Source organism: Hippocampus bargibanti, linkage group LG16 (assembly GCF_051943395.1).
Source record: "Hippocampus bargibanti isolate YZ-2025 linkage group LG16, ASM5194339v1, whole genome shotgun sequence".
Taxonomy (NCBI): Eukaryota; Metazoa; Chordata; class Actinopteri; order Syngnathiformes; family Syngnathidae; genus Hippocampus; species Hippocampus bargibanti.
In genome coordinates, this window is record NC_142749.1 from 1,859,299 (window position 1) to 1,886,480 (window position 27,182).

The window sequence follows — 27,182 nt, forward strand, 5'->3', positions numbered from 1 at the left end:
GTCTTGGCTTTGTGGCCTGGCAGTTCTGCGGACTTTGTGGAGCTTGTTTGATTGCTCAACGGGTGGGTGCAAGTGGCTGTGCATTCAGTCCATTTCTTTCACGTCACTACAAATTGAACAGCCAACTTGATTCCAGAGATTTCCTCGCAGACACCCTCAGGCACTCATCCTACCTCCTTGCAGCCATGCCGCCTTGGTCCGGCCTTTGCGGCCGGCCAGCCATAACGTCGAGGTGGAGCGAGAGTGATCGACCAGCCGTGCTGGAACCTCAGCACATTTATTCACATTTGGTCAATTTTTTTTTTTTTTGTTTTTCATAATTAGGCTGTTTTCTTAGAGGTGTATAACTTCTTGCAAGTTCCCTGAATGTGTGTGGTGTAATTAAAGGCGTTCCTATCTTGTCTTCTCAAAAATGTGACAAGTTGTTTTGTAGCTTGGGTATTCTAACAGTCACCTTCTCGGCCTTGATACGGGGTTGCTGCACATAAAATAAAATACAAAAATGAATTTGGCAGGTTCGCCTTCTGAGATGGAGGAGAATTGAGTCGGCATTTTTACAAACATCACTTTGTATTTTACAGATCTAATATGGTGGCCACACATTAACAATTGCCGTTATTTCAATAATTTCAATAATTGAATCAAGTTTATAAAGGCTGCATCTGATCCCACAGTAGTATAGCTGTTACCAGTTTGAAAATACAATTGACTTTAAGTAATTTGCCTTTCACCCAATATTTTAATCACGTTTTAGTTCAGCCAGCATCTCTTTTAGAGTAAAGTTGTTGTTTTTTTTATAGGCACAATTATATTGCATTATCGATTTGGTGTTTGCCATCAACGAGCATTAATTCAACAACTTTATTTCGGCACCTTAGATTGAAGGCAATTTGATTTTGAATGATCAGATTCCAACACTTTTCCGTCAAAGCAGAAACAAGTGTGTCGTCAACTTTTTATACATTCGGGGCACCCCTAAATTCTGCCTGAGATCTGGGGATCTGAAACACGCGTCGGCCTACTTTTTTCCCTTTTCTTGTCTCGTATTCCATTTTTTTTCTCGGTACATGCAAATTAAAGTGATACATTACTAAAACATTGATTTCTTGATTACCACACCCCTGGAACGTTCTGAGCCCCAACAGCTGTATGTAATAAAACATTGTCTTTTCCATGAGCTGATAAATTTGTAACCTGCCTAATGAGCTCTTCCTGTGCAGGATGTTGAAGTCGTAAATAACTTCGGTGATAAAGGAGTATTCCAAGTCTTAAATTCTGTCCAAGGCCAGATCTCCTAGCTGAAGCTGACATTTTAACTTGCTGTGTCTGTTGACCTGATTGACCCCAGGTTGTCTGTGCTTCCATTGTGTATTGAGTCATACATGTTGACTAAAGATATAACAGCATGAAACTTTTAAATATGATACCTTCTTATTATGTCTAATCTCTATCAACATGCAATTCAAAGGAAACATTGAGAAACATACCTTTCATTTTCTTCCAGAGTTGCTTCTGAACACCCTCAAGAGGTGGCAAAACCATACGACTGGACATTCACTACAGATTACCGGGGCACCCTAATAGGAGAGGAAATCCTGATCAAGGTGGGTTTTTGCATATCTAATATTAACTGAAACATCAGAATCTTTTTTCTTGACCAAGCATGTAGAAACCAACAAGGAATTTGTCTCTGGTAGTACAAGCTACACTATCCGTCCATCCATGCATTCATCCATCTATCCTCTGCCACTTGTCCGGGGTCGGGTCCCGGGGGAAGCAGCTTCAGTAGGAAATCCCAGACTTCCCTCTACCCAGCCATGTCTTCTAGCTCGTCCTGACGGATCCCGAGGCATTCCCCGGCCAGCTGGGGGACATAGTCTCTCAGACGTGTCCTGGAATGTCCCCTGTGTCTTCTGCCAGTGGGGTGTGCCCGGAACACCTCACCAGGGAGGCGCCCAGGAGGCATCCTAATCAGATGCCCGAGCCTCATCTGGATCCTCTGTATGTGAAGTAGAAGCGGCTCAGCTCTTCTTATTCCTCTGTAATTACTACAAGTCTAGAGTGGAGAGTGTGGAAAAGAGGTGAAGAAGGGTGTCCAGGCAGGCTGGAGTGGCTGGAGAAAAATGTCAGGTGTGATGTGTGATAGAAGGGTTTCAGTTAGGATGAAAGGAAAAGTGTATAAAACAGTGGTGAGACCAGTCATGGTGTTTGGACTGGAGACAGTGCCACTAAAGAAAAGACAGGAAGCAGAGCAGGAGGCAGCAGAGCTGAAGATGTTGAGGTTTTCTTTGGGAATGACCAGGTTGGATAGGACCAGTTAAAAGGACTCCATTCCACGACCATTCCTTGTCGGGTCATTGTATTGCATTGTATGCATTTGCTTCACCCTGTCAGGTTTGTTTCATCTTGGCAGATTTCAGAATCAGATAATCAGAATCAATGAAAAGGTTTCTTCAGCCGTCATCTGTACTTTTTTTTGAAGGTGTCGAACATTTCGCTTCTTATCCAAGATGCTACTTCAGCGAACTAAAGTCTTACTAGTAGTGTCGGCCTTATATATATATATATATATATATATATATACAGTAAAGTCTCGTTATATCGATATTCAAGGGAGTCCGAAAAAATATCGATATAACCGGGACTATCGATATATCCGACCCTGTTTGCATGTAATTTTATCCGTGCGTGCATAGAAATAGTATCGATATAACCGGGACTATCGATATAACGAGACTTTGCTGTATATATATATATATATATATATATATATATATATATATATATATATATATATATATATATATATATATATATATATATATATATATATATCCCTAATGTCCAGACATGGCGACGCCGGACACTGCTATGATAGGTCCCTACTCTCGACTGGCCTGATTGCCACACTCCCTCCGGTATCACCTCATCAGCATTACTAATGTTGCCTAGCCTATGTTTCCTACGCAGGCTATTGTACGAACGATCCAAATTGAACCTCACCCCACCATATCGGTTTAATGAAGGATTTAGCTTTTTTTATGAAAATCGCTTCTTTTACTCCCCTTTTCAACCATCTATGTTCTTTGTCATCAAATGAGTGGTTGCTAGCTTTTAGGTGCATATGTACTGCCGATTGAGGCCCACTAGTATTATCCCTGCGATGTTGATAGTCTTTTTTGAGAATTTGTTTAGTCTCCCCAATATATTGCTCTTTACAATTTTCATTCTTACAATGTATTGAATAAACTACATTACTTTGTTTTTCGTTTGGCAGCCTATCTTTTGGATGCACTAATTTTTGCCTTAAAGTGTTTATCGGTTTGAAATAAGTAGGAATTTTGTGTTGCCAAAGTACTCTTTGTAATTTTTCAGAAACTCCTGCAATGGAAGGTACTGCTACTCCTCTCCTTCTTGTATCTTCAGAATTTTTGGTTTCATTCCCTATTCTTTCTTTCTGACATTTGTTAAACGACCACTGAGGGTACCCACAGTTTGTGGTTTGTGAGTGCTCTCCTGATATGTTTTGACTCCTTTTCTCTGCCTTCGACGCTTGTTGGTATTAGTTTAGCCCTATGCTGGAGGGTTCTGATAACTCCTGGTTTGTGTTATAGAGGATGGTCCGAATCGAAAAGTAAGTATTGGTCAGTGTGTGTAACCTTCCTAAAGACTTCTGTTTTTAGCGCTCTGTCCTCTTTTATAATTACAGTGAGACCTCAACTTACGAACTTAATTGGTTCCCAGACAGAGTGTGTAAGGCGAAAAGTGTGTATCTCAAAAACAAATTTCCCATAGGAAAGCATTAAAATGGGAATAATCCGTTCCCGGGTTTCCATAAAATATAGTTTTTAACTTAATACGCCTTAAAACTACACACAACATACCTTATTCTATCTGTCTTTTATGGATGGAACTGTTCAGTAAAAGCCTGCACATCATTCCACTTTGCTAACATTGCCTTCTCCTCCTCGCCCTCAGATGTTCTCGAACCATTCTTTACTGGCTTTAAAATCCTCAATAAGCGCCGAACTTCCAGGTTAGCGCATGGCAATATCGGCGTGAATTAGCTGTGCCTTCTCGCATAAAATAGCTTTACTCACGCTGTCGCCGGATAGCTGCTTTTCGTGAATCCAAAATAACAGAAGTTTTTCAACTTCTTCGATTGCCCGAGACCGTCGCTTTGAGAGCACGGAAACACCTTTTGCAACAGACGCACCTTTGATGGCTTCTCTGTTCCGGAGAATGGGAGCGATGGTTGACTTAGCATAGCCATGCTCGGCCACTAAATCACACAAACACACACCTCGTTCGTGGTTTTCAATTATCTCCTTATTCTCAGCGACGCTGATTTTATTTTGTGTCTTCTTGGGCTGAACACGAGCCTGTGGTGTTTTTTTTCCGGTCACATCATCGTAAAATTATCAACAAAAACCTCCAAGTAGTCAATGGATGTGTGCATTCAATGAGAGGGGTGTGGAAAGTAGCGCCGGCTGGAGCGCTGTTCGGTCGTGTGCTTCCGCCGAAGATCACTCCGCCAGCCGTGGTGGGTGTGTATTATGAAAATAGTGCTTATTATAAGGTTTAATTTTCATAAATTTGACATTCTTAAGACAAAACGTTTGTAAGATAAGGTGTTTGTAAGTTGAGGTCTCACTGTACTTTACAATCCAAAAAGGCTAGTTGGTTCTCTTTAATGTCCTCGCGAGTAAATTTAAGTTTGATGTCTACCGAGTTAAGGTGATCTGTGAAGGATCGAATTTCTTGTTTTTTAATTATGACGAAAGTCCGCATATCTAAACCAGTGTCTAAGTTTTGTCCCCGGGAAGGATGTGAGGGCCTGTTTCTCCATCTCTTCCATGTAAATATATTCCATGAATATCTCGGGCTTTTCCGTGAAGTGCCGGACCCTGCCGAAAGGGATAATCCAATACAGTATTCATTTGCCCATGTTGCATTGCAGACATCGATGGCTGCAATATGTAACACGAGAACAGAAGGAAAACTCTAAAAGACATTAAAAACAGGCTCCAAACAAACATTCTTGTTTTTTTAGAAACAATCAATTAAGTCTGCGGAGCATAGTGACTATTCGTTGCAGCAAACTGCTGTTCATGATTCGAATTTAGTGGATAATGAGAATAATTTGAGAGCTGTTGCAGCACATTGGAAATCTTCAATGCAAATACATTTGTTTAAGTAGACACTAGTAAGGAATATTGTGCAGTCTGTATTCTTGGTCTTCTCAGTAATACTGTAGAACAGGGGTGTCAGTCATTTTTTGCCACGGGCCACATTGTAGTTATGGTTTTGTCTTGAGGGCCGTTATGAATTTGGGGAACCCATTTGAATGTTTAAATCCCTTCAAATATTACATATAGAGCACATAGCAAATTAATGAGACTCGTTTTCAAATCTGAAGTCAAAAATAATGACTTTTATTGTGGTTGAATCAGAATCAGAATCAGAATACCTTTATTCGTCCCGCAATGGGGAAATTTGCAAAAATATGAAATTTTGGCTCAGAGTTTAGCAATCATCATGGAATTTAACAAGTTTGATTTGCTTTCGCGGGCCGAAAAAAATGATGTGGCGGGCCGGACTTGGCCCGCGGGCCTTGACTTTGACACCTGTGCTGTAGAATATAAAAATAGCATGGGATTTATTGTGTAATAAAGGAAAAAGAAAAGGTTTGTTTAATTTCTGTTTTAAAAAAATTCTTTGACTTGAATGAAAATTGTTTATATACCTGTATTAGAAAAAATGATTTTAGTCAAATAATGTTTTTTCGTGCTCCAATGAATGTATTTTGGTGTATTTCAATTAGTTTTGTGTACTTTGGCAATTTAGTTAAATCGGGCCCATTAATTGTAGAATATGGCCCCCTTTTCAGACACAAGTGGACCAACTGGCCCCCTTTTTTAATTTTCCGAGATGCATCCTTGCATTATTAGTGATCAGTTGTGGTATTTGGAGAACAACCTTTAGTGGGTATTTGTACAGAAAGTTCTTGGCCACTTTAAAGCTGACATTGGCTACTACCTGTGTCTGTTTCTCTCTTGCTGATTTTCAAGGTGACAGAGACGACAGAAAGAATTAACTTGGAGAAGCTGCGGGCCCGTGAACAGATTGTGTTCTTTGACGAGGTCCTACTCTTTGAAGATGAGCTGCATGACCACGGGGTCTCAGTGATGAGTGTTAAAATTGTAAGTGCTGTCTGGATACACTTGACATTTATGATGAGTATCACAAGATTGTGGGGAGGCTGGGATATAACAAAAAACTCAATGGCATTGGAATTCTTTTTTTTTCCTTCCTTTCTTTTAAGATCAGAGGCTTGGATTTTAGTTTTTTTTTCTCCTGACAGTTTGATCAATTCAATAAGTCAATTAAAATACAACTTTATTGTCAAATGTAAGTGCAGCACAGATGAAATTTCCTCCCACTTAAACATCAACAAGCGTACAAAAGGAGCTGCTGCCTATGCCATCATCAAAAGAACAGAACATAAAATGACAAAATAAAACAGCACAACACCATCCATCCATCTTCTGCCGCTTATCCGGGGTCGGGTCGCGGGGGCAGCAGCTTCAGTAGGGAAGCCCAGACTTCCCTCTCCCCAGTTACTTCTTCTAGCTCGTCCTGGCGGATCCCGAGGCGTTCCCATGCCAGCTGGGAGACATAGTCTCTCCAGCGTGTTCTGGGTCGTCCCCGGGGTCTCCTGCCAGTGGGGCATGCTCGGAACACCTCACGAGGGAGGCGTCCCGGGGGCATCGTAATCAGATGCCCGAGCCCCCTCATCTGGCTCCTCTCGATGTGGAGGAGAAGCGGCTTGACTTTGAGCCCCTCCCGGATGACCGAGCTTCTCACCTTATCTCTAAGGGAGAGCCCGGACACCCGACGGAGAAAGCTTATTTCGGCCGCTTGCATCCGGGATCTCGTTCTTTCGGACACAACCCATAGCTCGTGACCATAGATGAGGGTTGGGACGTAGATCGACCGGTAGATTGAGAGCTTTGCTTTGTGGCTCAGCTCCTTCTTCACCACGACAGACAAAGTCCGCATCACAGCAGACGCCGCACCGATCCGCCTGTCGACCTCTCGCTCCCTTACACCCTCATTCGTGTACAAGACACCCAGATACTTAAACTCCTCCACTTGAGGCAAAATCTCCTCCCCGACCCGGGGAGGGCACTCCACCCTTTTCCGACTGAGAACCATTGTCTCAGATTTGGAGGTGCTGATTCTCATCCCAACCGCTTCACATTCGGCTGCGAAACGCTCAAGCGAGAGTTGGAGAGCTCCACTTGAAGGCCCCAACAGTACAACATCATCTGCAAAAAGCAGAGATGCTATACTGAGGCCACCAAAACGGAAACCTTCAACGCTTCGGCTGCGCCTAGACATCCTGTCCATAAAGGTTATGAACAGAATCGGTGACAAAGAGCAGCCTTGGCGGAGCCCAACCCTCACTGGAAACGATTCCGACTTATTGCCGGCAATGCGAACCAGACTCTGACATTGGTCGTATAGGGACCAAACGGCCTTTATCAGGCGCAACTGTATACCATATTCCCGAAGCACCCCCTACAGAACTCCACGAGGGACACGGTCAAACGCTTTCTCCAAGTCCACAAAGCACATATAGACTGGTTGGGCGAATTCCCATGCGCCCTCGAGGACCCTGCTTAGGGTGTAGAGCTGGTCCACTGTTCCGCGCCCGGGACGAAAACCACACTGTTCCTCCTCAATCTGAGGCTCGACTTTCCGACGGACCCGCTCCTCTAGGACCCCTGAATAGACCTTTCCAGGGAGGCTGAGGAGTGTGATCCCTCTGTAGTTGGAACACACCCTCCTCCACCACCCCGGTCTGCCAATCCAGTGGCACTCTCCCCGATGACCACGCAATGTTGCAGAGGCGTGTCAGCCAGGACAGCCCCACAACATCCAGAGCCTTTAGGATCCCCGGTCGGATCTCATCCACCGCCGGGGCCTTGCCACCGAGGAGCTTTTTAACCACCTCGGTGACTTCAGTCACAAGGATCGACACTGCTTCCTCCAAGGAAGGCGTGTTAGTGGAGTTGAGGAGGTCTTCGAAGTACTATACCCACCGTTTCACGACGTCTCGAGTCAGCAGCACCCCACTCTCACTGTACACAGTGTTAGTGGTGCACTGCTTTCCCCTTCTGAGACGCCGGATGGTGGACCAGAATTTCCTCGAAGCGGTCCGGAAGTCGGCTTCCATGGCCTCACCGAACTCTTCCCATGCCCGTGTTTTTGCCTCGGCTTGGCTAATCGATACCTGTCAGCTGTCTCAGGAGTCCCACAGGCTATATAGGCCCGGTAGGACTCCTTCTTCAGCTTTAAGGCATCCCTTACTACTGGTGTCCACCAGCGAGTACGGGGGTGCCGCCACGACAGGCACTAACCACCTTACGGCCACAACTCTGATTTGCCGCCTCAGCACAACAGCACAACACATAAAATATATATTATTTTCTTTTTAAATCCAACCTGGGCTAGTTTCATCTGCAGTCCTGGATCTGAATGTTTGCAAGATCCACAGACAGTGGAACCTCGGTTTTTGAACGACTCACAATTCGAACAAATCGGAATCCGAACAAAATAGTCGAGAAATTCTTGCTTCGTAGTTCGGACAACAATCAGATTTCGAACGCCAGTACGACGCGTGAGTGCGTACGCGAGGGTGGGATGCTGAGCGGCGTACGGGTGTATCGTTCACTTCGTGACCAACTGTTGTCGCTTGCGGACGTGCTGCGTTTTGCTCTCGCGTTTAATATAGGTGTACGAAGAGTTTTAGCCCCTAATCATGCCTCCAAAGAAAGTAAGTGCTGCTACAAGTGAAAAAAGAAAAGTAATGCGTACAACTATTGCATTTAAGAAAGAAATAATAGCAAAATATGAAGGAGGTGCGCGAGTGTCTGATCTGGCTAAGGAAGGGGTGCTCACACTTTTTTTCAGCAAGGGAGCTACTTTTGAAATGACCAAGTCAAAATGATCTACTCATATTTATTGAGAAATATAGTGAAGATTATTGCAATTTATGTTGATGTATATCCGCATATGTAGCACAACACAACATAATTATGTCAATTGTTTGCCATTACCTGAGTTCACTCTGATAACTGGCAGACGGGACAACCACACTTTAAATGTCATCTTGAAAAAAGTAATCCTTTCATTCCGTATGAAAGTGATACGTTTTTTCTTCTTACTTGGTCCAGCTCTTCCACTTTTTTATACTCTATCTTACGTTTAACCGAGCGAAAAATTAGGATGTAACTAACGACATCCTTGTTCACTTTGCAACGAAGGGGCGTTGTTTGAGCTCACAGTGAGTTTCTCAATTAGATGTCATTTGATTGGTTCTGCGGTGTATCAATCAAATAAAGGGATGGCTGATTGGCTGACGCCGAGTTTTTTTTCAAAAGAACTCCACTTGATTTGTTAAGCGTCAGTTCCTGACAATGTCACATCACCTTGTCTTGCGATCTACCAATAGTACCATGGAGATTGGTCGATCACGATCGACGTATTGAACACCCCTGGTAGGGAATACAGCATGGCGAAATCTACGATCAGTACAATATTAAAGAATAAGGAGGCTGTGAAATCTAGTGATGTGACCGTGGGAGTGAGAGCAAGTGTCATTGGATAGATATTTTAAGAGAAAAGAACATCCTGTATCCGAGTCATCCATAGCAAAGAGATTTGAACGTGTGAGCACCCCTCAGACAGAAGAGTTTTTATAGAAGGGGACTCTCCTTCCAAACAATAAATTTCCTTCCTCCGTCCACCTGCGCCTTCTGCTGACCACCACAAAGGTAAAAAAAAAAAAACTATTCATAATTATTTTCTTTACTAATGTACAATTAGCCTGGGTTACATTTATGTTTATGTTATTTGTGTCTTCGTAGATATCGCCATGCTGCACCCGACGAGGGGTGAAAAAACGGATCACTTTCATACGGAATGAGAGGATGACTTTTTTTCACAATGACATTTTCAAGTTGCGAGCGGTTGTCTCGTCTGCCAGTTATCAGAGTGAACTCAGGTAATGGCAAACAATTGACATAATTATGTTGTGTTGTGCAACATATGGGGATATACATCAACATAAATTGCAATAATCTTCACTATATTTCTCAATAAATATAATGAGTAGACCATTTTGACTTGGTCATTTCAAAAGTAGCTCCCTTGCTGAAAAAGGTTTGAGCACCCCAGCCCTAGCCAGATCAGACACTCGCACACCTCCTTCATATTTTGCTATTACAGTGAGACCTCAACTTACGAACTTAATTGGTTCTGTCATGATGCTAAAAGAAATGTTAAATAATTTTGTGTTTCATGGATTTTGGATGGGAGAAAGGTGCGCATTTCTCCCCATCCAAAACAGTTGAGTTGGGCGACCACTAATTGACTCTGAGAAGGTGATTGCAACCACCTGGGAATGGCCAATTGCCGCTGAGACCTGATTGGCCAGGTGAAACACCTTTAAAGCCAGCCTGAGCCAGTCACTTCGAGGAGGAAGAAGAGGGACAAAGGACAACCTGGAGAGCAGTGTTACCTGTGGTCTGCCGAAAACTGATATCAACTTCAAATAAAGAAAACTCACAATACCCTTCCTGCATCTGGCTGAGTGAACTTTTATCAACTTTCCACCTGCTTGCTGTCTCGCCGCACGACAGGTTCCCAGACAGAGTGTAAGGCGAAAAGTGTGTATCTAAAAAAAAATTCCCATGGGAAACCATTAAAATGGGAATAATCCATTCCCGGGTTTCCATAAAATATACTTTTCAACTACACACAACCAACCTTATCCTATGTATAATAAATGTGCTATTGTATTGTAATGAAAGAAATACACTGCACTGTATATTGAAGTCACTTTATTTACATTTGTGATGGTCATTGATGGCTCTTAATTGACACCTGTTGCTTTCTGACTTGTAAGTTCTTACGAAACTGAGGCATCACATTATCATTCATCATGTTGATGATTCTTATAGCTTTTTCTGAATTGAACTGTTCAATAAAAGCCTGCACATCAACTGTTGAATGGTCTGCTTCTGCTTGTCCTCTTGAAGGCAAATCAAATTCTCTGTGTTGATGACCTCATTATGGTCAGCAACAAGCTCCTCAATGACATCTGCATTCACTTCGTGTCCCGTAGTTGCTGGCAGAGATTTTATGAAAACAAAAGGCGCGAGTCCGATGATTCTACGGACAAGGAATAAAACGTGACAAAAGAAGGCGGGCGGGGCGAATAAAATGGCACACTCGCGTCTAACAATCACCTCGTGCAAAGCAAACTTTTGGAGCACAAGCAAACTTTTGGAGCACAAGACATAGCGATGCACTTTCGTCGTAATCATGTCACTGGTGAGGTGACAATGACTCGTTGAAATGAAATGAAATTGAAGTGTCGCGAGCGGCAGCCACGACCGAGCTATCAACTCGCACGTGACAATTTAGCGTGACTATTGACACGCTGGTCCGGTGTGTGTGAAAACACTAGCTCTGATTGGCTTACCATGATACATGACTCTACCCTTTAGCCAATCACAATCAGTTCTATCGCATCTTGACAGGTGGTGCGTTCAAGTGTAGCAACACAAAAACGTTGGCAAGTGTTTGTCACCACTCATTCAGTTAGACAATGCTTTCAAACAGCCTAGAGCAGGGGTGGGCAAACTTTTTGACTTGCGGGCCGCATTGGGTTCTAAAATTTGACAGGGGGGCCGGGCCAGGAGCATTTGGAGGGAGTGTTTGGCCCGGAAATACTAAACTTAAAGCATTAAAGGACAACCGACGCCTCCGGTCAAGTTATGTCCATAATTTATAAAATCACTTCAAATGACTTTGACTGAGCGTATTTTACAAAGATTCCACAGCATATAGCTATAGTTTACGTTTTAAGACTTGCGCTGAATATTCATGAAGTCATGTTTTCGAGAAAGCGACACACAATGCAAACTTCGTGTTGATCCGTGTTGATGGCGAAATTAGAAGGAAAACACATAAATAACGCCATGGTGAATCGTTGTTTGTTGCACCAAGACAACTATTTGATATTCGCTGACACAAATTCCCAGCTGACAAATCAGCCCATTTCTAACTGAGCTTGGGCGCAATCTTCTGCATTTTCTAGGTGCTACATTGCTGTCATTGACGGCTCAAATTGATATGGGAGGACTCCTTGAATCAATTGCAAACATTTATGATTTCCTCCTTGAAGTATTTGAATCATATTCATAACTGGATGAGTAACAAGAAAGCCTCTTCTCCGAATCTGAAGCCATTGTTTTGATTCTCGAGCAAGTCAAGATGTCTTGGCGTGACGTCACGAACAAGGGGGTGGGACCTTCTGAGACTGGCCATTTTTATTGGTGCTTTTCATTTAACTAAAAATATCAGCCTGCCTGATTTGGGTATTTTAGATGCTATAAAACGTTTTTCTGATGTCAGTGGGAAACCAAAAAAAAAATGGTGCCGGTTGTCCTTTAAATGTAGTGTGTACAAACCTCATAGCACAGTAAGAACCCAATTTATTAACTGTCTTTTAAATGTGAAAAATATCCCTGATCTGTTAATAAATTTGTCTCAATGAATATGGCGTTTACATACTATTTCGCAGATACTTGGAGGAGGAAATGGAAATACAGTAAAGTCTCGTTATATCGATATTGGATATATCGATAGTCCCGGTTATATCGATACTATTTCTATGCACGCACGGAGAAAATTACATGCAAACAGGGTCGGATATATCGATAGTCCCGGTTATATCGATATTTTTTCGGACTCCCTTGAATATCGATATAACGAGACTTTACTGTAGATTAAAATAACATATGCACTGTGATTCATCAAGATTGCGTCTGTTTTAATAAGTTTTCATTGAAGGGGCAAAGTTAAAGAAATCAACATTTATTGAAAAATGGAATCACTTTCAACATTCAAAACATATTATTCCACAACGAAATATTCAAGCTCAATAATACCTACTTGTGTTAAATTCCGCCAAATCATAGATGGTTTGTCCTGCGCGCTCAACAAACTCTCCACTGACGCCCTCGCCTTCACGCGCAAACAATACACGTGTACCGTCGCCGAGCACACAGACATAGGCTACCTGCAGTGAAATTTGCATACTCGGCACGGCAGCCAATCAGAAGCCTGCTTCTTTCTTCTGGACTTTTGCAAGCGTTATAAAATCGTGCAATTGCATGTCATTTTCCAAAATAGATGCACAGAACCTCAGCCTAGAAGAAAGATTCAAAAGAAGCTAACAACATATGTGACGCTACAAAATGTAAATTTACATTAATCCGTGACTGTAAAATGTACGTGAGACTTATGAAAGGGGCTTAGTGGCTTGTAGGAAGCAATGCAAACGTTGCGTTGTGCACCACAATGACAATCGACTACTGCAGCAAAATCTACAGCCATGCACATTTACCGTAAATTAAGCAAGGTAGCATTTGTAGTAGGTACATTCTTGATTTAAAAAAAACGTTATACTTTGTGACAATGTTTTTTAATGTGATTAGTTGTCTCATTGTGCTTCAAGTTGTGAAAAATGGGGCAGGCAACTTTTCAGTTATCTGCCATGAGTTTCAGACACTGTTTTTACTATAATTTGGGCAAATTCGGGAGGCCGGATTACAAAGACTAAGTATGTGGCCCGCGGGCCGTAATTTGCCCATGACTGGCCTAGAGTCATAAGAAGTCGTGCGCTATTCTCGAACCTGAACGCACCCCAAGTCTTGGATGACAAATAAACAGAGCAGAGTAGACGTGTACGGCTGGTAGTTTCTTCAATTTATTCATAGTAACGCACCACATTTGAACTGAGGCTGAACACGAGCCTGTGGTGTTTATTTTCCGGTCCCATAATAGTAAAATTATCAGCAAAAAGCTGCAAGTAGGCGATCAACGTGTGCATTCAATGTGAAGGGGCATGGAAAGTAGCGCCGGCTGGAGCGCTGTTCGGTCGAGTGCTTCCGCCGAAGATCACTCTGCCAGATCTGAAGGTCGTGTGCTTGATGGACCGGCGATGGTGGGTGTGTATTATAAAAACAGTGCTTATAATAAGGCTTAATTTTCATAAATTTGGCGTTCATATGATGAAAATTCGTAAGATAAGGCGTTCGTAAGTTGAGGTCTCACTGTATTTCTTTCTTAAATGCAATAGTTGTACGCACTACTTTTCTTTTTTGACTTGTAGCAGCACTTACTTTCTTTGGAGGCATGATTAGGGGCTAAAACTCTTCGTACACCTATATTAAGCGCGAGAGCAAAACGCAGCACGTCCGCAAGCGACAACAGTTGGTCACGAAGAGAGCGATACAAACGTACGCCACTCAGCATCCCACCCTTGCGTACGCACTCACGCGTCGTACCGGCCTTCCAAATCCAATTGTTCGTACTACGAAGCAAGAATTTCTCGAATATTTTGTTCGGACTCCGATTTGTTCGAACTGTGAGTCGTTCGAAAACCGAGGTTCCACTGTATATATATATACAGGTAATATCGGAGATATGACCGGGTTTCTTTCCGACAAAACGGTCGTAAGTCAAACTGTCGTGAATTGAAAATCATTAAAAATGGCTCACGCGAGGTTTATTCGACAGAATAGTATACGATGTCCATCCGTTGCTTTCAAAGGTTTTCTATTCTATTGAATACTATGATATACCAAACTGCTTACAGTTCAATTACAAATTTCATAACTTTTAGTGTCATTTTTAGCATTTTATTTTTCGTATTATCAATTTTTATTACTCTCTAGTTCTGCTGACCTAAATACGCACGGCTTCCCACACATACGCACTGTTTAAAAAAGGCTCTCCCTGCAAACTGAGTAGCCAGAAGAGGTCGCCCAACACACACGGTCGGACTTAGGCGAACGGCGAAGGAAAAAAGTCTCAAAGAGGCAGGCTTTTAGGTGCATATGTACCGCAGATTGAGGCCCACTAGTATTATCCCTGCGATGTTGATAAACTTTATCAACTTCGCTGGGATTTTTTTAGCGCTGTCAAAGGACATATGTATCGTTGTGGCTGTGTTCCCAACATTAAGCATCCCTCATTTATCTTAACAGAGAATATAACAGCAGTGCACCAAATGAGGATACAAAATAACTGTTTCTTCACAAAGGTGTATGGCAATTTTGGCCAGCCAGCGCGTGATGGTGTTGCGCTATCTGTCACAATGGCATCAGCAGGGGGGCATGTCCACCGACGCCAAGGCGGGTGGGCGTTGCCGCTCGGGCGCGGGGTATAGGCGCGACGAGAACGCGCGTCTGGTCCACGCCGCCACCGCCTCTTTGATACTTTTTTCCTTCAGCGTCCGCCTAAGTCAGAGAATGTGTGTTGGGCAACCTCTTCTGGCTTCTTCGGTCGCAGGGAGAGCAATTTTTTCAACAGCGCGTATGCGTGGTAAGCTGTGCGTATTTGGGTCAGCAGAACGACATAGTAATAAAAATGGATAATACAAAATATAAAATGATAAAAATGACATTAAAAGTTATAAGATTTATAATTGAACTGTAAGCAGTTTGGTATATAATAGTATTCAATAGAAAACGTTCTTTAAAAACAACAGACCGACATTGCTTTCTATTCTGTTGTATAAACCTTGCGTCTGCCATTCTGAATGCTTTTCAATTTACGACCGTTTGACTGATGACTGTTTTGTCGGAACGGAACCCGGTCGTAACTCAGATGTTACCTCTCTGCCTGTCTCACTAGCTCTCTATCACATGCACAAATAGTTGTTTTGTTATTTTACATGATTAGAATTCTTGTGTGTGTTTTGTTCAGCACATCAGCAAGAAGTAGAAGTGATATTGTCCCGAACCCAATCAATTTTCAGCCTTAGAAAAATATTTGCAGACTAATTTTAATCATTTTTTCTTTTGCACTCTATTTTCTTAAATTAACCCTATTTTGTGTGTGCCTGTGCGAATGTGATGTGATGCAATGCCATACAGAGAGTGATGCCCACCAGTTTCTTCACATTGCTGCGCTTTTTCCTACGAGTGGATGGTGTCCTGATCAGAATAAATGACACACGCCTGTATCATGAGGTGAGTTGACGGGCCATACGGTTAAAGGAAACACTGCTTGCTCATGCTCAGCGCACAAGAACATCTATGCAGCGCACAAAATAAAATAAAACAAACGCATTACAGTGATCCCTCGCTACTTCGCGGTTCACTTATCGCGGCTTCAGTGCATCGCGGATCGTTTTTCAGGGGAAAAAACTTTTTTTTGTTTTTTTTTTCCCTGAGAAAACATTATTATCGGTAGTTGTTGGCACTCTTTCTTTTTTGTCTTTCTTTTTGTTTGGAGAACAGAGAAAAAATATATATCTTATATTTTATTTATTTATTTATTTATTTATTTATTCATTATTTTTTGGGGAAGGAGTCTTTCTCCGAGAAAAGAACATTGCTATCGGTAGTTGTTGGCACTCTCTTTTTTTGTCTTTCTTTTTTTTAATTTTATTAATGGCATGCAAATGTGCAAACAAACAAAGTAAACGAAACAACAGTGCAAACAACACTTCAAATAAATCTGAATAAAATCAAACACAGTGGTTTTGTAGCAGAATGCTCCATGAGTTGTTCTCTATTCTCAAAAAAGAGAGTGCCAACAACTACCGATAACAATGTTCTTCTCTCGGACAAAGACTCCTTAAAAAAATATCTATATATTTTTTGACTACATTGTACTTCTCGGATTTCACCTACCGCGGGCTATTTTTGGAACGTATCTCCCGCGATAAATGAGGGTTCACTATACTTAACATCTAATTTTAGAACTGATATAATCTAGTTAATCAGACCAATTTTATATATATATATATATATATATATATATATACACAGTGAGACCTCAGCGTACGAACGTAATTGGTTCCCAGACAGAATGTGTAAGCCAAAAAGTGTGTATCACAAAATTAATGAAGGATGGGAATAATCCGTTCCCGGGTTTCCACAAAATATACTTTTCAACTAAATAAGCCTTAAAACTACACACAACATACCTTATTCTATGTATAATAAATGTGCTATTGTATTGTTATGAAAGGAATACACTGCACTGTATATCATAAAGTCACTTTATTTGCATTTGTGATGGTCATTGATGGCTTGATGGAATGGCGTTGGAGGTCTGAGCTCAAAGGGAATTGCTGTTTGGAAAAACAGTCACATTCCATAAAGACTGTAATTAAAAAAATAAACTTCTATAAAATAAAGTCATTTTATTTAACTTTATGATGGTCATTGATGGCTTGATTGAATGGTGTTGGAGGTCGAAGGTCAGAGGGAATTGCTGTTTGGAAAGAGAGGCACATTACATGAGGACTGTAATTAAAGAAATAAACTTCTTTGAAGACGTTTATTTTAAGAATAAGAGAAGTTTAAGAAAGTGCTTCTTTGGAGACTCTTCATCATTTTTGCTGATTAAAAACCTCTTAATTGACACCTGTTGCTTGTAAGGTCTTATGAAACTGAGGCATCATCATGTTGATGATTGTAATAGCCACAGTCTTTTCTGGATGGAACTGTTCGATAAAAGCCTGCCCATCATTCCACTTTGCCAACATTGCCTTGATGAGCTCACTTGATGCTGCAGCCAGCTCCTCCTCGCCCTCAGATGTTCTCGAACCATCCGTTGCTGGCTTTAAAATCCTCAATAAGCGCCGAACTTCCAGGTTGCCGCGTGGCGATATCGGCGTGAATTAGCCGTGCTTTCTCGCATAAAATAGCTTTACTCACGCTGTCGCCGGTTAGCTGCTTTTCGTTAATCCAAATTAACATAAGTTCGCTTCTCCGATTGCCCGAGACTGTCTCTTTGAGAGCACGGAAACACCTTTTACAACAGACGCACCTTTGATGGCTTCTCTGTTCCGGAGAATGGTAGCAATGGTTGACTTAGCATAGCCGTGCTCGCCACTAAATCTCATGTGTCTGCTCAGACACATAAAAAATTAGACGGAACATTGGCTGTGAAAATCAATAATTCTGGCTGATTATGAAAATTCGATTCAAAGTATTATATGTACCGTACATAAAAGTGGCTACAAGAGCAACTATATGCGTGCATGGTAGAATACTGTAATGGTTTGCAACTTTTTTTTGGTTCTTTTGACTTCAAGACGGCGCCGTGAGAGTGGCTGTCATTCCAGCTGCTCATGTATTTTGTTTTTCTACTTTCATTCCTTTCATCACTTAGCTGCTGTGAAATGTAAATTTCTCCTCTGCGAGACTAATAAAGGCAAATCCAATCCAATCCGAATTTACAATGCTGCAGATGATATATTGCGCGCAGTGCCTGTACAACGCAACATTAACTATTTTAGGGCTGGCAACCTGTTCAGGGCCTCCTGCCAGAAGACAGCCGGGACAGGCTCCAGCACCCCGCGACTTTTGTGGGGATAAATGCGGTTCATAAAATGGATAGATGGATTTATTTATTTGTAGAATTTTTGAAACACAATTTGTTTTGCTTCCAGGCTGGACAGAAGTACATGTTAAGAGAGTTCTGCACAAGGGAAAGTAACATAGCAGAACTTAAGGTAAACTTTGTACAACAATCTAAAGCACTCTTGTCAAACTCTCGGCACTCACTTCTCTGCTGTGTCAATCAGAAAATTCTCCATAAATTCCAACTAGTCCAAAATTCTTCAGCCCAGATCATCACTAGAACCCCCTCCTTTCACCACATCACACCTGTCCTCCAGCAGCTCCATTGGCTCCCTGTTAAACATTGGATCAAATTCAAAATACTTCTGTTTACATTCAAAGCCATCCATAACCTTGCCCCTCCCTATCTGTCTGACCTGCTTCAAATCTCTGTTCCCTCTCAGTCCCTCAGATCCTCATCCTCCCTTCACCCCTATGTGCCCTCTCCCCGTCTCACCACGATGGGATGCAGAGCTTTCAGCCGCTCTGCTACCAAACTGGAATTCACTTCCACCCAACATCCGTAATATTGACTCCCTCCCTATTTTCAAGTCCCACCTCAAAACTGATCTGTTTAAAATTGCTTTCAATGTCTAGTTCAAGCTGCTATTTTATTATTTATCATTTTACTTATGGTTTTATTGTTGTCTGCTTTGTTTGTATTGTTTTTTATTGTAAATTGTCCTTGGGTGTTTTGAAAGGCGCTTGACATTAAATGTATTATTATTATTATTATTATTATTATTATTGGGACCAGCTCTTGCCTGCCACATCATTTTCAGTGGCCCGCAAAAGCAAATCAAAGATGTCAACTTTCATGATGCCTGGTAAAATCTTGACCAAAATGTTGAATTCTCATTTGGAATAAATAAATGAACTGCACGCGATATGGTGTTCCTATTTAAAACACTGACACAAAGTTGATGTTTGATTTTTTTTATTATTTTCGCTGTATTTGGAGACTTTTCAATCCATCAGGCCAAATGATGATGTGACAGCACGGGACAATAGTGCACTTCTGGTGGTCCAACACTGTCACGTGTTGGCCACGGCCCATCAGTCCACTGTAAATATTGAAACCTACCCCTTTGTAACTAATCTGTGGAAACATTTGTGTTTTCAAAATGTTGGGGAGGGGGGTTACTCTGATAATACAAGCATCAACTGTAGTCTATAGATAGAAACTAATATTGATGATTTTTCCAGGCCTACTGCCTCTACATAATTTCAAGAGTTTGTGTGCATGCTTAGAACCTAAAAAGAAATGTTTTCTTGGTGATTGATGTATTTCTATGGCAACAGCTTTTCACAAAATCCTCATTGTCGACCACCAACCCATGTGACATAAGAACTTCTTTGCCAGTCAAACATCCATTTCATTGACAATAATTTACATCTTGCACATTATTTCCATTTTAGAGGTCCCACTGTTCCTTTGAATTTGGAAAATGATTAAATAAAGTCAACTCAAATTAAGAAATGAAATTTAATACAGTTGGAAATAAAATTTTCAATGAAGACCAAGTTTCTAGAAAATATTTTCCAATTGGTGTCATAATATAATTTCTTTCCCGTCTTTCAGAGTGTTCCTCCTTCATTGTACACCGATCCGAATGAGATTGTTCAACATTTAACCTTCAAGCTCAGAGTGTGTGAGAAGTTGGAATTTCCGGAGCAGGCGGCTGCTGATGAAGACCTTGAATGACCAGTTTATTCTTCATTGTTTTTGTTGAGCATTAAACAGAACACTGACTTCATCAAACAATAAATAATACAGTCACCATCATGCCTGTAAAATTGGTCTATATAGTTTATATATATATATATATATATAGTGATATCATGAGAGGCTGGCTCTCAGCGGGACAGGACAAGAAGTGCAATGGACGACAGGTTTGGATACAAACAAACAATCAAAGGTTTCAGGGGAGGAATTCACAAGCAACAAAGGTTTGAATAGTGTCTCTTCCAATACTTAAATCAAAATAAAGTCTCTTCTGAGGTAAAACTGAAGACGGAGTTCTTTTCCAAGAGTCTCTAGGCCTCACCCCTCTTGACGTCCTCCTCATGTAGCCTAGCCACCTTAGCAAGGTCCAAATCCAGTGTCCTGTCGTGTGGTCCCAACTGGCAATGAGTTCCACGCAGCAATCAACTTCTCCACAGAGCACAGCAATCGAGCTTGTCTTTCCCCAAGCTCCACACTCAGAGGCTCTCTGCCTTAAGAGCCTTGCTTGCCAATCAAGCCCTGATCAGCTGCAGGTATGTGGTTTTAATTGCTGCCTTCCACCAGATGGGGCCAAGACTCTCTCTGGGTGGAGCCATCTTAGGGGGATGTATTTGCCCTCCAGGACACAGCCTCTCGTGACATCACACATCCCCCCCCCCTTGAGACCGACGTCCTCGGCGGGGTGAAGGATGCGAAACAGGCCAGGAAGGCCTCCCTTCGGGAGAGGGCATCCGCATTGCCTTGGCGCTTGCCAGCCCTGTGGACAACAGAGAAGTTAAAGGCCTGCAGACTCAAGAACCACCTTGTTACTCGGCTGTTGGTCTCCTTGTTCCGGGCCATCCATTGGAGAGGAGCATGATCAGAGACCACTGTGAAACGTCTTCCCAGGAGATAGAAGCGCAATGACTAGCGCCCATGTGATGGCAAGGCACTCCTTCTCTACTGTGGAATAGTTCTTTTCCCTGGGCAACAGCTTCCTGCTAAGGTACAGGATGGGGTGTTCCTCTCCTCCATGTACTTGAGAGAGTACAGCCCCCAGACCAACTTCTGATGCATCCGCTTGCACCATGAAGTCCTTGCTGAAGTCTGGTGCCACCAGGATCGGGCTGGAACACAGTGCCTGTTTTAGATTGGCGAAGGCCATTTCGGCCTCTGGGCTCCATTTCACCAATCGGGAGTGTTTTTTGGTCGTCAATTCTGTCATGGGGGCTGCTATAGTAGCAAAGTGAGCGATAAAGCGTCTATAGTAGCCAGCCATGCCTAAGAACGACCTCACCTGCTTCTTGGTAAGGGGTTGGGGCCAATCTTGTATAGCCCGTAGTTTTGCTTCTTGAGGCTTCACCAGCCCCCGTCCTATAGTGTAGCCCAGGTAGTTGGTTTCGCCAAATGCCAACCTGCACTTTTTTGGGTTTGACCTGCTTTTCTGAGGGAGTCAATCACAGCTTGCACTCGGGGTAAGTGACTCTCCCAGTCGGGACTCTGTATGACGACATCATCCAAGTATGCTGCTGCGTACCTCTTGTGTGGGGTGAGAATCCGATCCATTAGGCGCTGAAACGTGGCGGGTGCTCCATGGAGACCAAACGGGAGCCTGATGTATTGGTAGTGTCCCTCAGGTGTGGCGAAGGCTGTCTTCTCTTTTGATGTTTTTCTACTTTCATTCCTTTCATCACTTTGCTGCTGTGAAATGTAAATTTCTCCACTGTGAGACTAATAAAGGCATATCCAATCCAATCCAATCCAATATCCCTTTGTGAGGTCGAGAGTGGTGATGAAGCGTGCCTGTCCCAGGGAGTCAATGAGATCGTCAACACGAGGCATTGGATAAGCATCAAATTCGGACACCTCATTCAACTTCCGATAGTCATTACAGAATCGTATTGACCCGTCTGGCTTGGGGACCAACACGATCGGACTCGCCCACGCACTTTTGGACTCCTCGATTACTCCAAGTTCCAGCATCTTCCTGATCTCTGCTTCATGTCATCACAAAGAGGGTACAGCAAGTCCTGAAGAATGAATGTCTCTCTGTGTCTTTGGATTGTCATATTGTCTCTATGCTGTCATATTATTTATTTAGGTTTTTTTTGTTCTTTTGACTTCAAGACGGCGCCCCGAGAGTGGCTGCCTTTCCAGCAGCTCATGTATTTTGTTTTTCTACTTTCATTCCTTTCATCACTTTGCTGCTGTGAAATGTAAATTTCTCCACTGTGAGACTAATAAAGGCAAATCCAATCCAATCCAATCCAATCTCCTCCTGTATAGCTGTTTTATGGGCCTCTGGCACACGGTATGGACGCTGGTGTACTGTTTTTCCAGGCATGGTGCGTATCTCGTGTTGCACCACGTCTGTGTGTCCAGGTATGGAGGAGAAGACGTCTTGGTTACGCTCAACCAATTCGAGGGTCATCTGGCGTTGGTGTGGGGACAAATTTGGACCCATCTGGACGTCTTCTCTGGCCGGTTCCTTCGCCTCGCTGGGGGGTAGGCAACTAAACAGCGCCTCTCTGGCATGCCACTTCTTTAGGAGGTTAATGTGATAAATCTGCTCAGGTTTCCTCTTACCAGGTTGCCTCACCTTGTAGTTTACCTCCCCCATGCGTTCGATGACCTCAAAGGGCCCCTGCCAGGATGCCAGGAACTTGCACTCCACGGTTGGCACCAAGACCAGCACTCTGTCCCCTGGCTTGAACTCTCGAAGCTGGGCAGGTCTATTGTAGGAGGCTTGCTGCTGTCGTTGGGCCGCTTCCATGTGTTCTCGCACTATCTGATAAATGGCCCTCATCCTTTCACGCATGTCCCCCACATGCTCGATGAGGGTACGTTGTCGGCACGGCTGCTCTTCCCAAGCCTCTTTGGCGATATCCAGCAGCCCCCGGGGTCTGTAAGAGTCCAACAACTCAAAGGGTGAGAGACCGGTAGAAGACTGTGGTACCTCCCTCACGGCAAACAGCAAGTACGGGAGCAGTTGATCCCAGTTTCGGCCATCTGTCACCAACAGCCAATGGCGACCCCTTGACTTTGCGGTTGTAGATCTGGGCGTGGCGGGTCTGTTCCTTGGCTGCATGCTGTTGAGCAATTTGCGCGGCTTCAGAAAGGTCTGTCTTCAAGGTGCTCACAAACTCATTGTGACTGACAACATTGGCGTTCTCCAAGACATGATGGAACATGATGTCAATGGGCAAGCGAGGGGCACGTCCAAACATCAAATAGAACGATGCAAAGCCCGTCGTCTCATGTACTGTGCAGTTATAGCAGAAAGTCAACATGTTCAACATTTGTGGCCATTTGGACATAGACTTTGGGGGAAGTGTTCTGATCATCCCTCCAAGGGTCCGGTTGAATCTTTCTGCGATGCCATTACCCATGGGATGATACGGTGTTGTGTGGGACTTGTGCATCTCTGCCATCTCAAGAAGATCCTTGATGAGTCTACTCTCAAAGTTGGCTCCCTGATCCGAATGGATCCTTTTGGGGAACCCATAAATGCAGAAGAACTTGTCCCACAGGCAGCGTGCAACTTGCTTTGCTAATTGGTTCCTGCAGGGGAAGGCGAGAGCCAACTTTGAGAAGTGGTCGGTGACAACGAGGACGTCGGTGGTTTTCTTGTCGCCGGACTCTGCTGTTCAAATATCAATGCATACCAGTTCCATTGGAGCCGAAGTGCGGATGTTCTCCAGGGGTGCCCGGAGAACTGGCTCGGGGGTCTTACCCAAGATGCACCTCTGGCACTGCCTTACATGTTTCGTAATGTCTTTCTCCATCCCCGTCCAAAAGAACCATTCACTAGCCAAAGAGAGTGTCCGAGAACAGCCCTGATGACCAGCCGCGTCATGCACACCATGTAGGACTTGGTGTTTCAGAGACCCAGGTATGACAAACTGAAAGACTCTTCTGTTCATGTGGGGATCTTTCCTTACTCTGTAAAGAGTCCCATCACGAACTTTCAGCTTCTTCCAATGCCTCAGCAACAAAAGCACACAGCTCGTCTCAGCTGCTCTTTCATTTTTGGTGGGTCTCATATGTCGCTGCACATAGAAAACGACTCGGCTGACTGTAGAATCTTGGTGCTGTAGGTCACGTAACGTAATATGCAGAGGCAGATGATCTATGTAACAGTCTGATGGACGTCTAAAACTGCAGACACCTCCTGCGCATCAATTGCACTTCCAGAAGACTGATCAGGAGCTTCCCCCTGGTGAACTTCTCCATCGTGATCACCAGCCATGTGGACAGCCTGACAGTTGGTGGTGAAACGGAAAGCATCCTGTACAGTCTCATTCACGACCCCTTGGACTCCGTTGAGTAGGTATTGGTAGGGTTCTTTCACCAGGCGATGGCTCACACAAGCTGAACGAAGGGTTCTCGACTCAGTGCATCAGCCACTATGTTCTTGGGCCCTGGGACGTACTTCAAGTCAAAGTCATATGCTGCTAGCTTCGACACCCACCTCTGCTCGCAGGCGTCTAGTTTGGGCTTCGTCAGGATATATGTCAAGGGGTTGTTGTCAGACCATGCAGTAAAATGTCTGCCTTTTAGCCAGTGGGAAAACTTGTCTCATACGGCCCACTTTAAATCTAATATCGAATCAAGATCATCTGTCGAACTGTTGGGAGGGTCATGAACTTCATCCGCATCATACTCCCTTGGATGCGGAGACATTAGTTTCCCGACAGTGGTGATCTTGAGGGCTGCACTTGTGTGGGGCAGTTGCGTCTGGAGTGATCGGGTGAAAAGCACAGAAAACAAAGTCTCTTTTCACGGCAGTGAATAAGCGCACAATGGTCAGCGCTAGCACAGACAGCACATGGTAGCTTATTCAAACCGTCCACCATTGGAAGCCTTGACTTGCGTCGACCAGAGGCAGAGGGATTGTTAGCTCCTTGCAGCAAAACTCTTTCCAGCATGGAAATGACACGCTCAAGATTTGCGGAGTCGGGTGGTCTGGCTGAGTGGGATATTTTACCGTTGTCCTGACATGCTGTATTCTGCAGCATTTCACTTTTATTTACATGAATGGGTTGACTGTTCGCCGCAGCTGGAGTGGCAGTCCTGGGACTCATTTCTGTCTGGTACTCATCCAGGATGGCTTGGACCTCAACTGCCGACCATTTATCCACTGTTTTTGACCTAAATGTCATGGAAAGATCTTTGGATGGGCAATTTTTAATAAACATCCGTGTTACGTCGAGGGAAGAACAGTTGAAATCTCTGCCCTGTTCTTTGAGACGATTGGTGGCAACTTCAGCTGCATTGTTAAGCCTCAACTAGTAGTCATATGGGGCCTCCTTATCCCTGGGCAGCGTGGTGTAAAAGTCTGCTAGAGGGAGAGGTGAACAAGGGGCAGTAGAAAAATGCTTGCGAAGAAGGCTATAGATGGCATTTGGGTTCTGGGTTACAACAACTCCACTGTTTCTTGTGCTAACTTTGACAACATCTTTAGCTCTACCGCTGATGTTCATGAGGATTTCCTCTGCCTGATGCTCAGGAGCTACTTTTGCACTCCTTATGTAGTTCCTCATTAGGTCTTCCCACTCATCTACATTCACTTTATCAGTGTGGTCACCCTTGAAGGTTGGGGGTTCGCGAACTTCCCTGTGCGGCAGTATCAGGACTTGTGATGAGTCAAGACTTTGTGTTGGCGGGTCAATAGGCGTGTCATGTAGGATTGATGTGTTGTTCATGGTAACATTATGTGTTGGGCTGAGATGTGCAACAATGCTGTCTGCAGCTGCTGGCCAATGTGTCTAATTATGTCACTCATCTGACCAACTATGTCAGGTGACTGGGGTAGGGATCTGTCACTGGTGTGTCAGGAGTCTGTGCGCTTGTCGGAGATGTACTGCACTGGGTCTGGGAAGGAACTCTGTCCCCACTAACATAAGTGGCCTCAGCTAGAACCTGCCCATTCCCCTCTACTACATCACTCTGGATGGGACTCCACACCTGTAACATGGTCGGGATGCCTCTACCTCTACCAATACACTTATTTAAAGGTGTGCTAAATGTCCCTTGGAAGGAGCTCATTCTCAAACTTATCATGAAAAAAATTTACAGGAAAAAAAAGAAGCACACCAGTTGCAAAACAGCAGCTCAGACAATTAACACACAATTTAAAGAACGGGGTCGACACACCGTCCACCGAGTGATGGGATGAAGACACTGTGCAGCATCGCGGTCCCGGTCCGAAGTGGAGAGTCACTTGTGATCGACAGGTCACGGCACCAATGTGACGGGTGTCACAACAGTGACTGTCTTCATCTCCACGATGGTGTCTTTTTATTTCTTTTATTTCTGCAACACAGTATGGCAGAACGGATGGGTGAAGTCGCATGGGTTTCGTCTTGTAATTAACATAAATCTCCTCCAGATTGTTTTCAATATGCAAAACATTGTAGATAACAAAACAGAATGAACAATGTGTGATCATATAGTGGTTATTTACAGAAAAAGAGAATACAACACAAGTTCAATGTTATTTACATGATGTCCCTGAACGCATCATACGTGGCGACTCGGCAGAACACGCGTTGCGCTTGCAAGGGCGCACAGTTCAACCCGCCACGAACATTCACGGGCAAATGAAACACGACACAAGAAACTAAATATTGTACAATAAAAACGAAATGAAGCAATTATTACCTGCAACACAGTATGGCAGAAGGGATGGGTGAAGTCGCATGGGTTTCGTCTTGTGATTAACTGCGCAATAGAAAAGCATTATGAAGCACAGGTGCTTCAAAGTTCCACTCGACAAAACGTGAAGTAAATAATGACACAAAAAGTAATCAGGACTCGAAATGAATAAGGGAACTAATTAGATAACACTAGACAGTATCAAAGGGGAAACAAAATAAGATATTGTCATGAAAATGCGCGTTAATCGAGACCAACAGAAAATTGCGACTCACCATAAATATCCTCCAGATTGTTCTGGAAACTATGAGCGGGACATA

General features: G+C 43.4%; 1 protein-coding gene across 4 annotated transcripts in view; it reads left to right on the plus strand.

Annotated features, from left to right (window-relative positions):
• tiprl (TIP41, TOR signaling pathway regulator-like (S. cerevisiae)) overlaps positions 1-20,283 on the plus strand; it is a 44,220-nt gene extending 23,937 nt beyond the window's left edge. For 2 of the 4 annotated variants that reach the window (XM_089016992.1, XM_089016994.1), the window contains 5 exons: positions 1,505-1,604; positions 6,072-6,203; positions 16,020-16,115; positions 18,551-18,613; positions 20,083-20,283. In XM_089016992.1, the coding sequence (XP_088873118.1) occupies positions 1,505-1,604; positions 6,072-6,203; positions 16,020-16,115; positions 18,551-18,613; positions 20,083-20,205 (514 nt within the window). In that variant the 3' untranslated portion in view covers positions 20,206-20,283. Of the gene's footprint in view, positions 1-1,504; positions 1,605-6,071; positions 6,204-9,935; positions 10,073-10,390; positions 14,636-16,019; positions 16,116-18,550; positions 18,614-20,082 lie in introns of those variants that run through there. The other 2 variants (XR_016117850.1, XM_089016993.1) reach the window with 2 other exon arrangements.
• Positions 20,284-27,182: the final 6,899 nt, after the last annotated feature.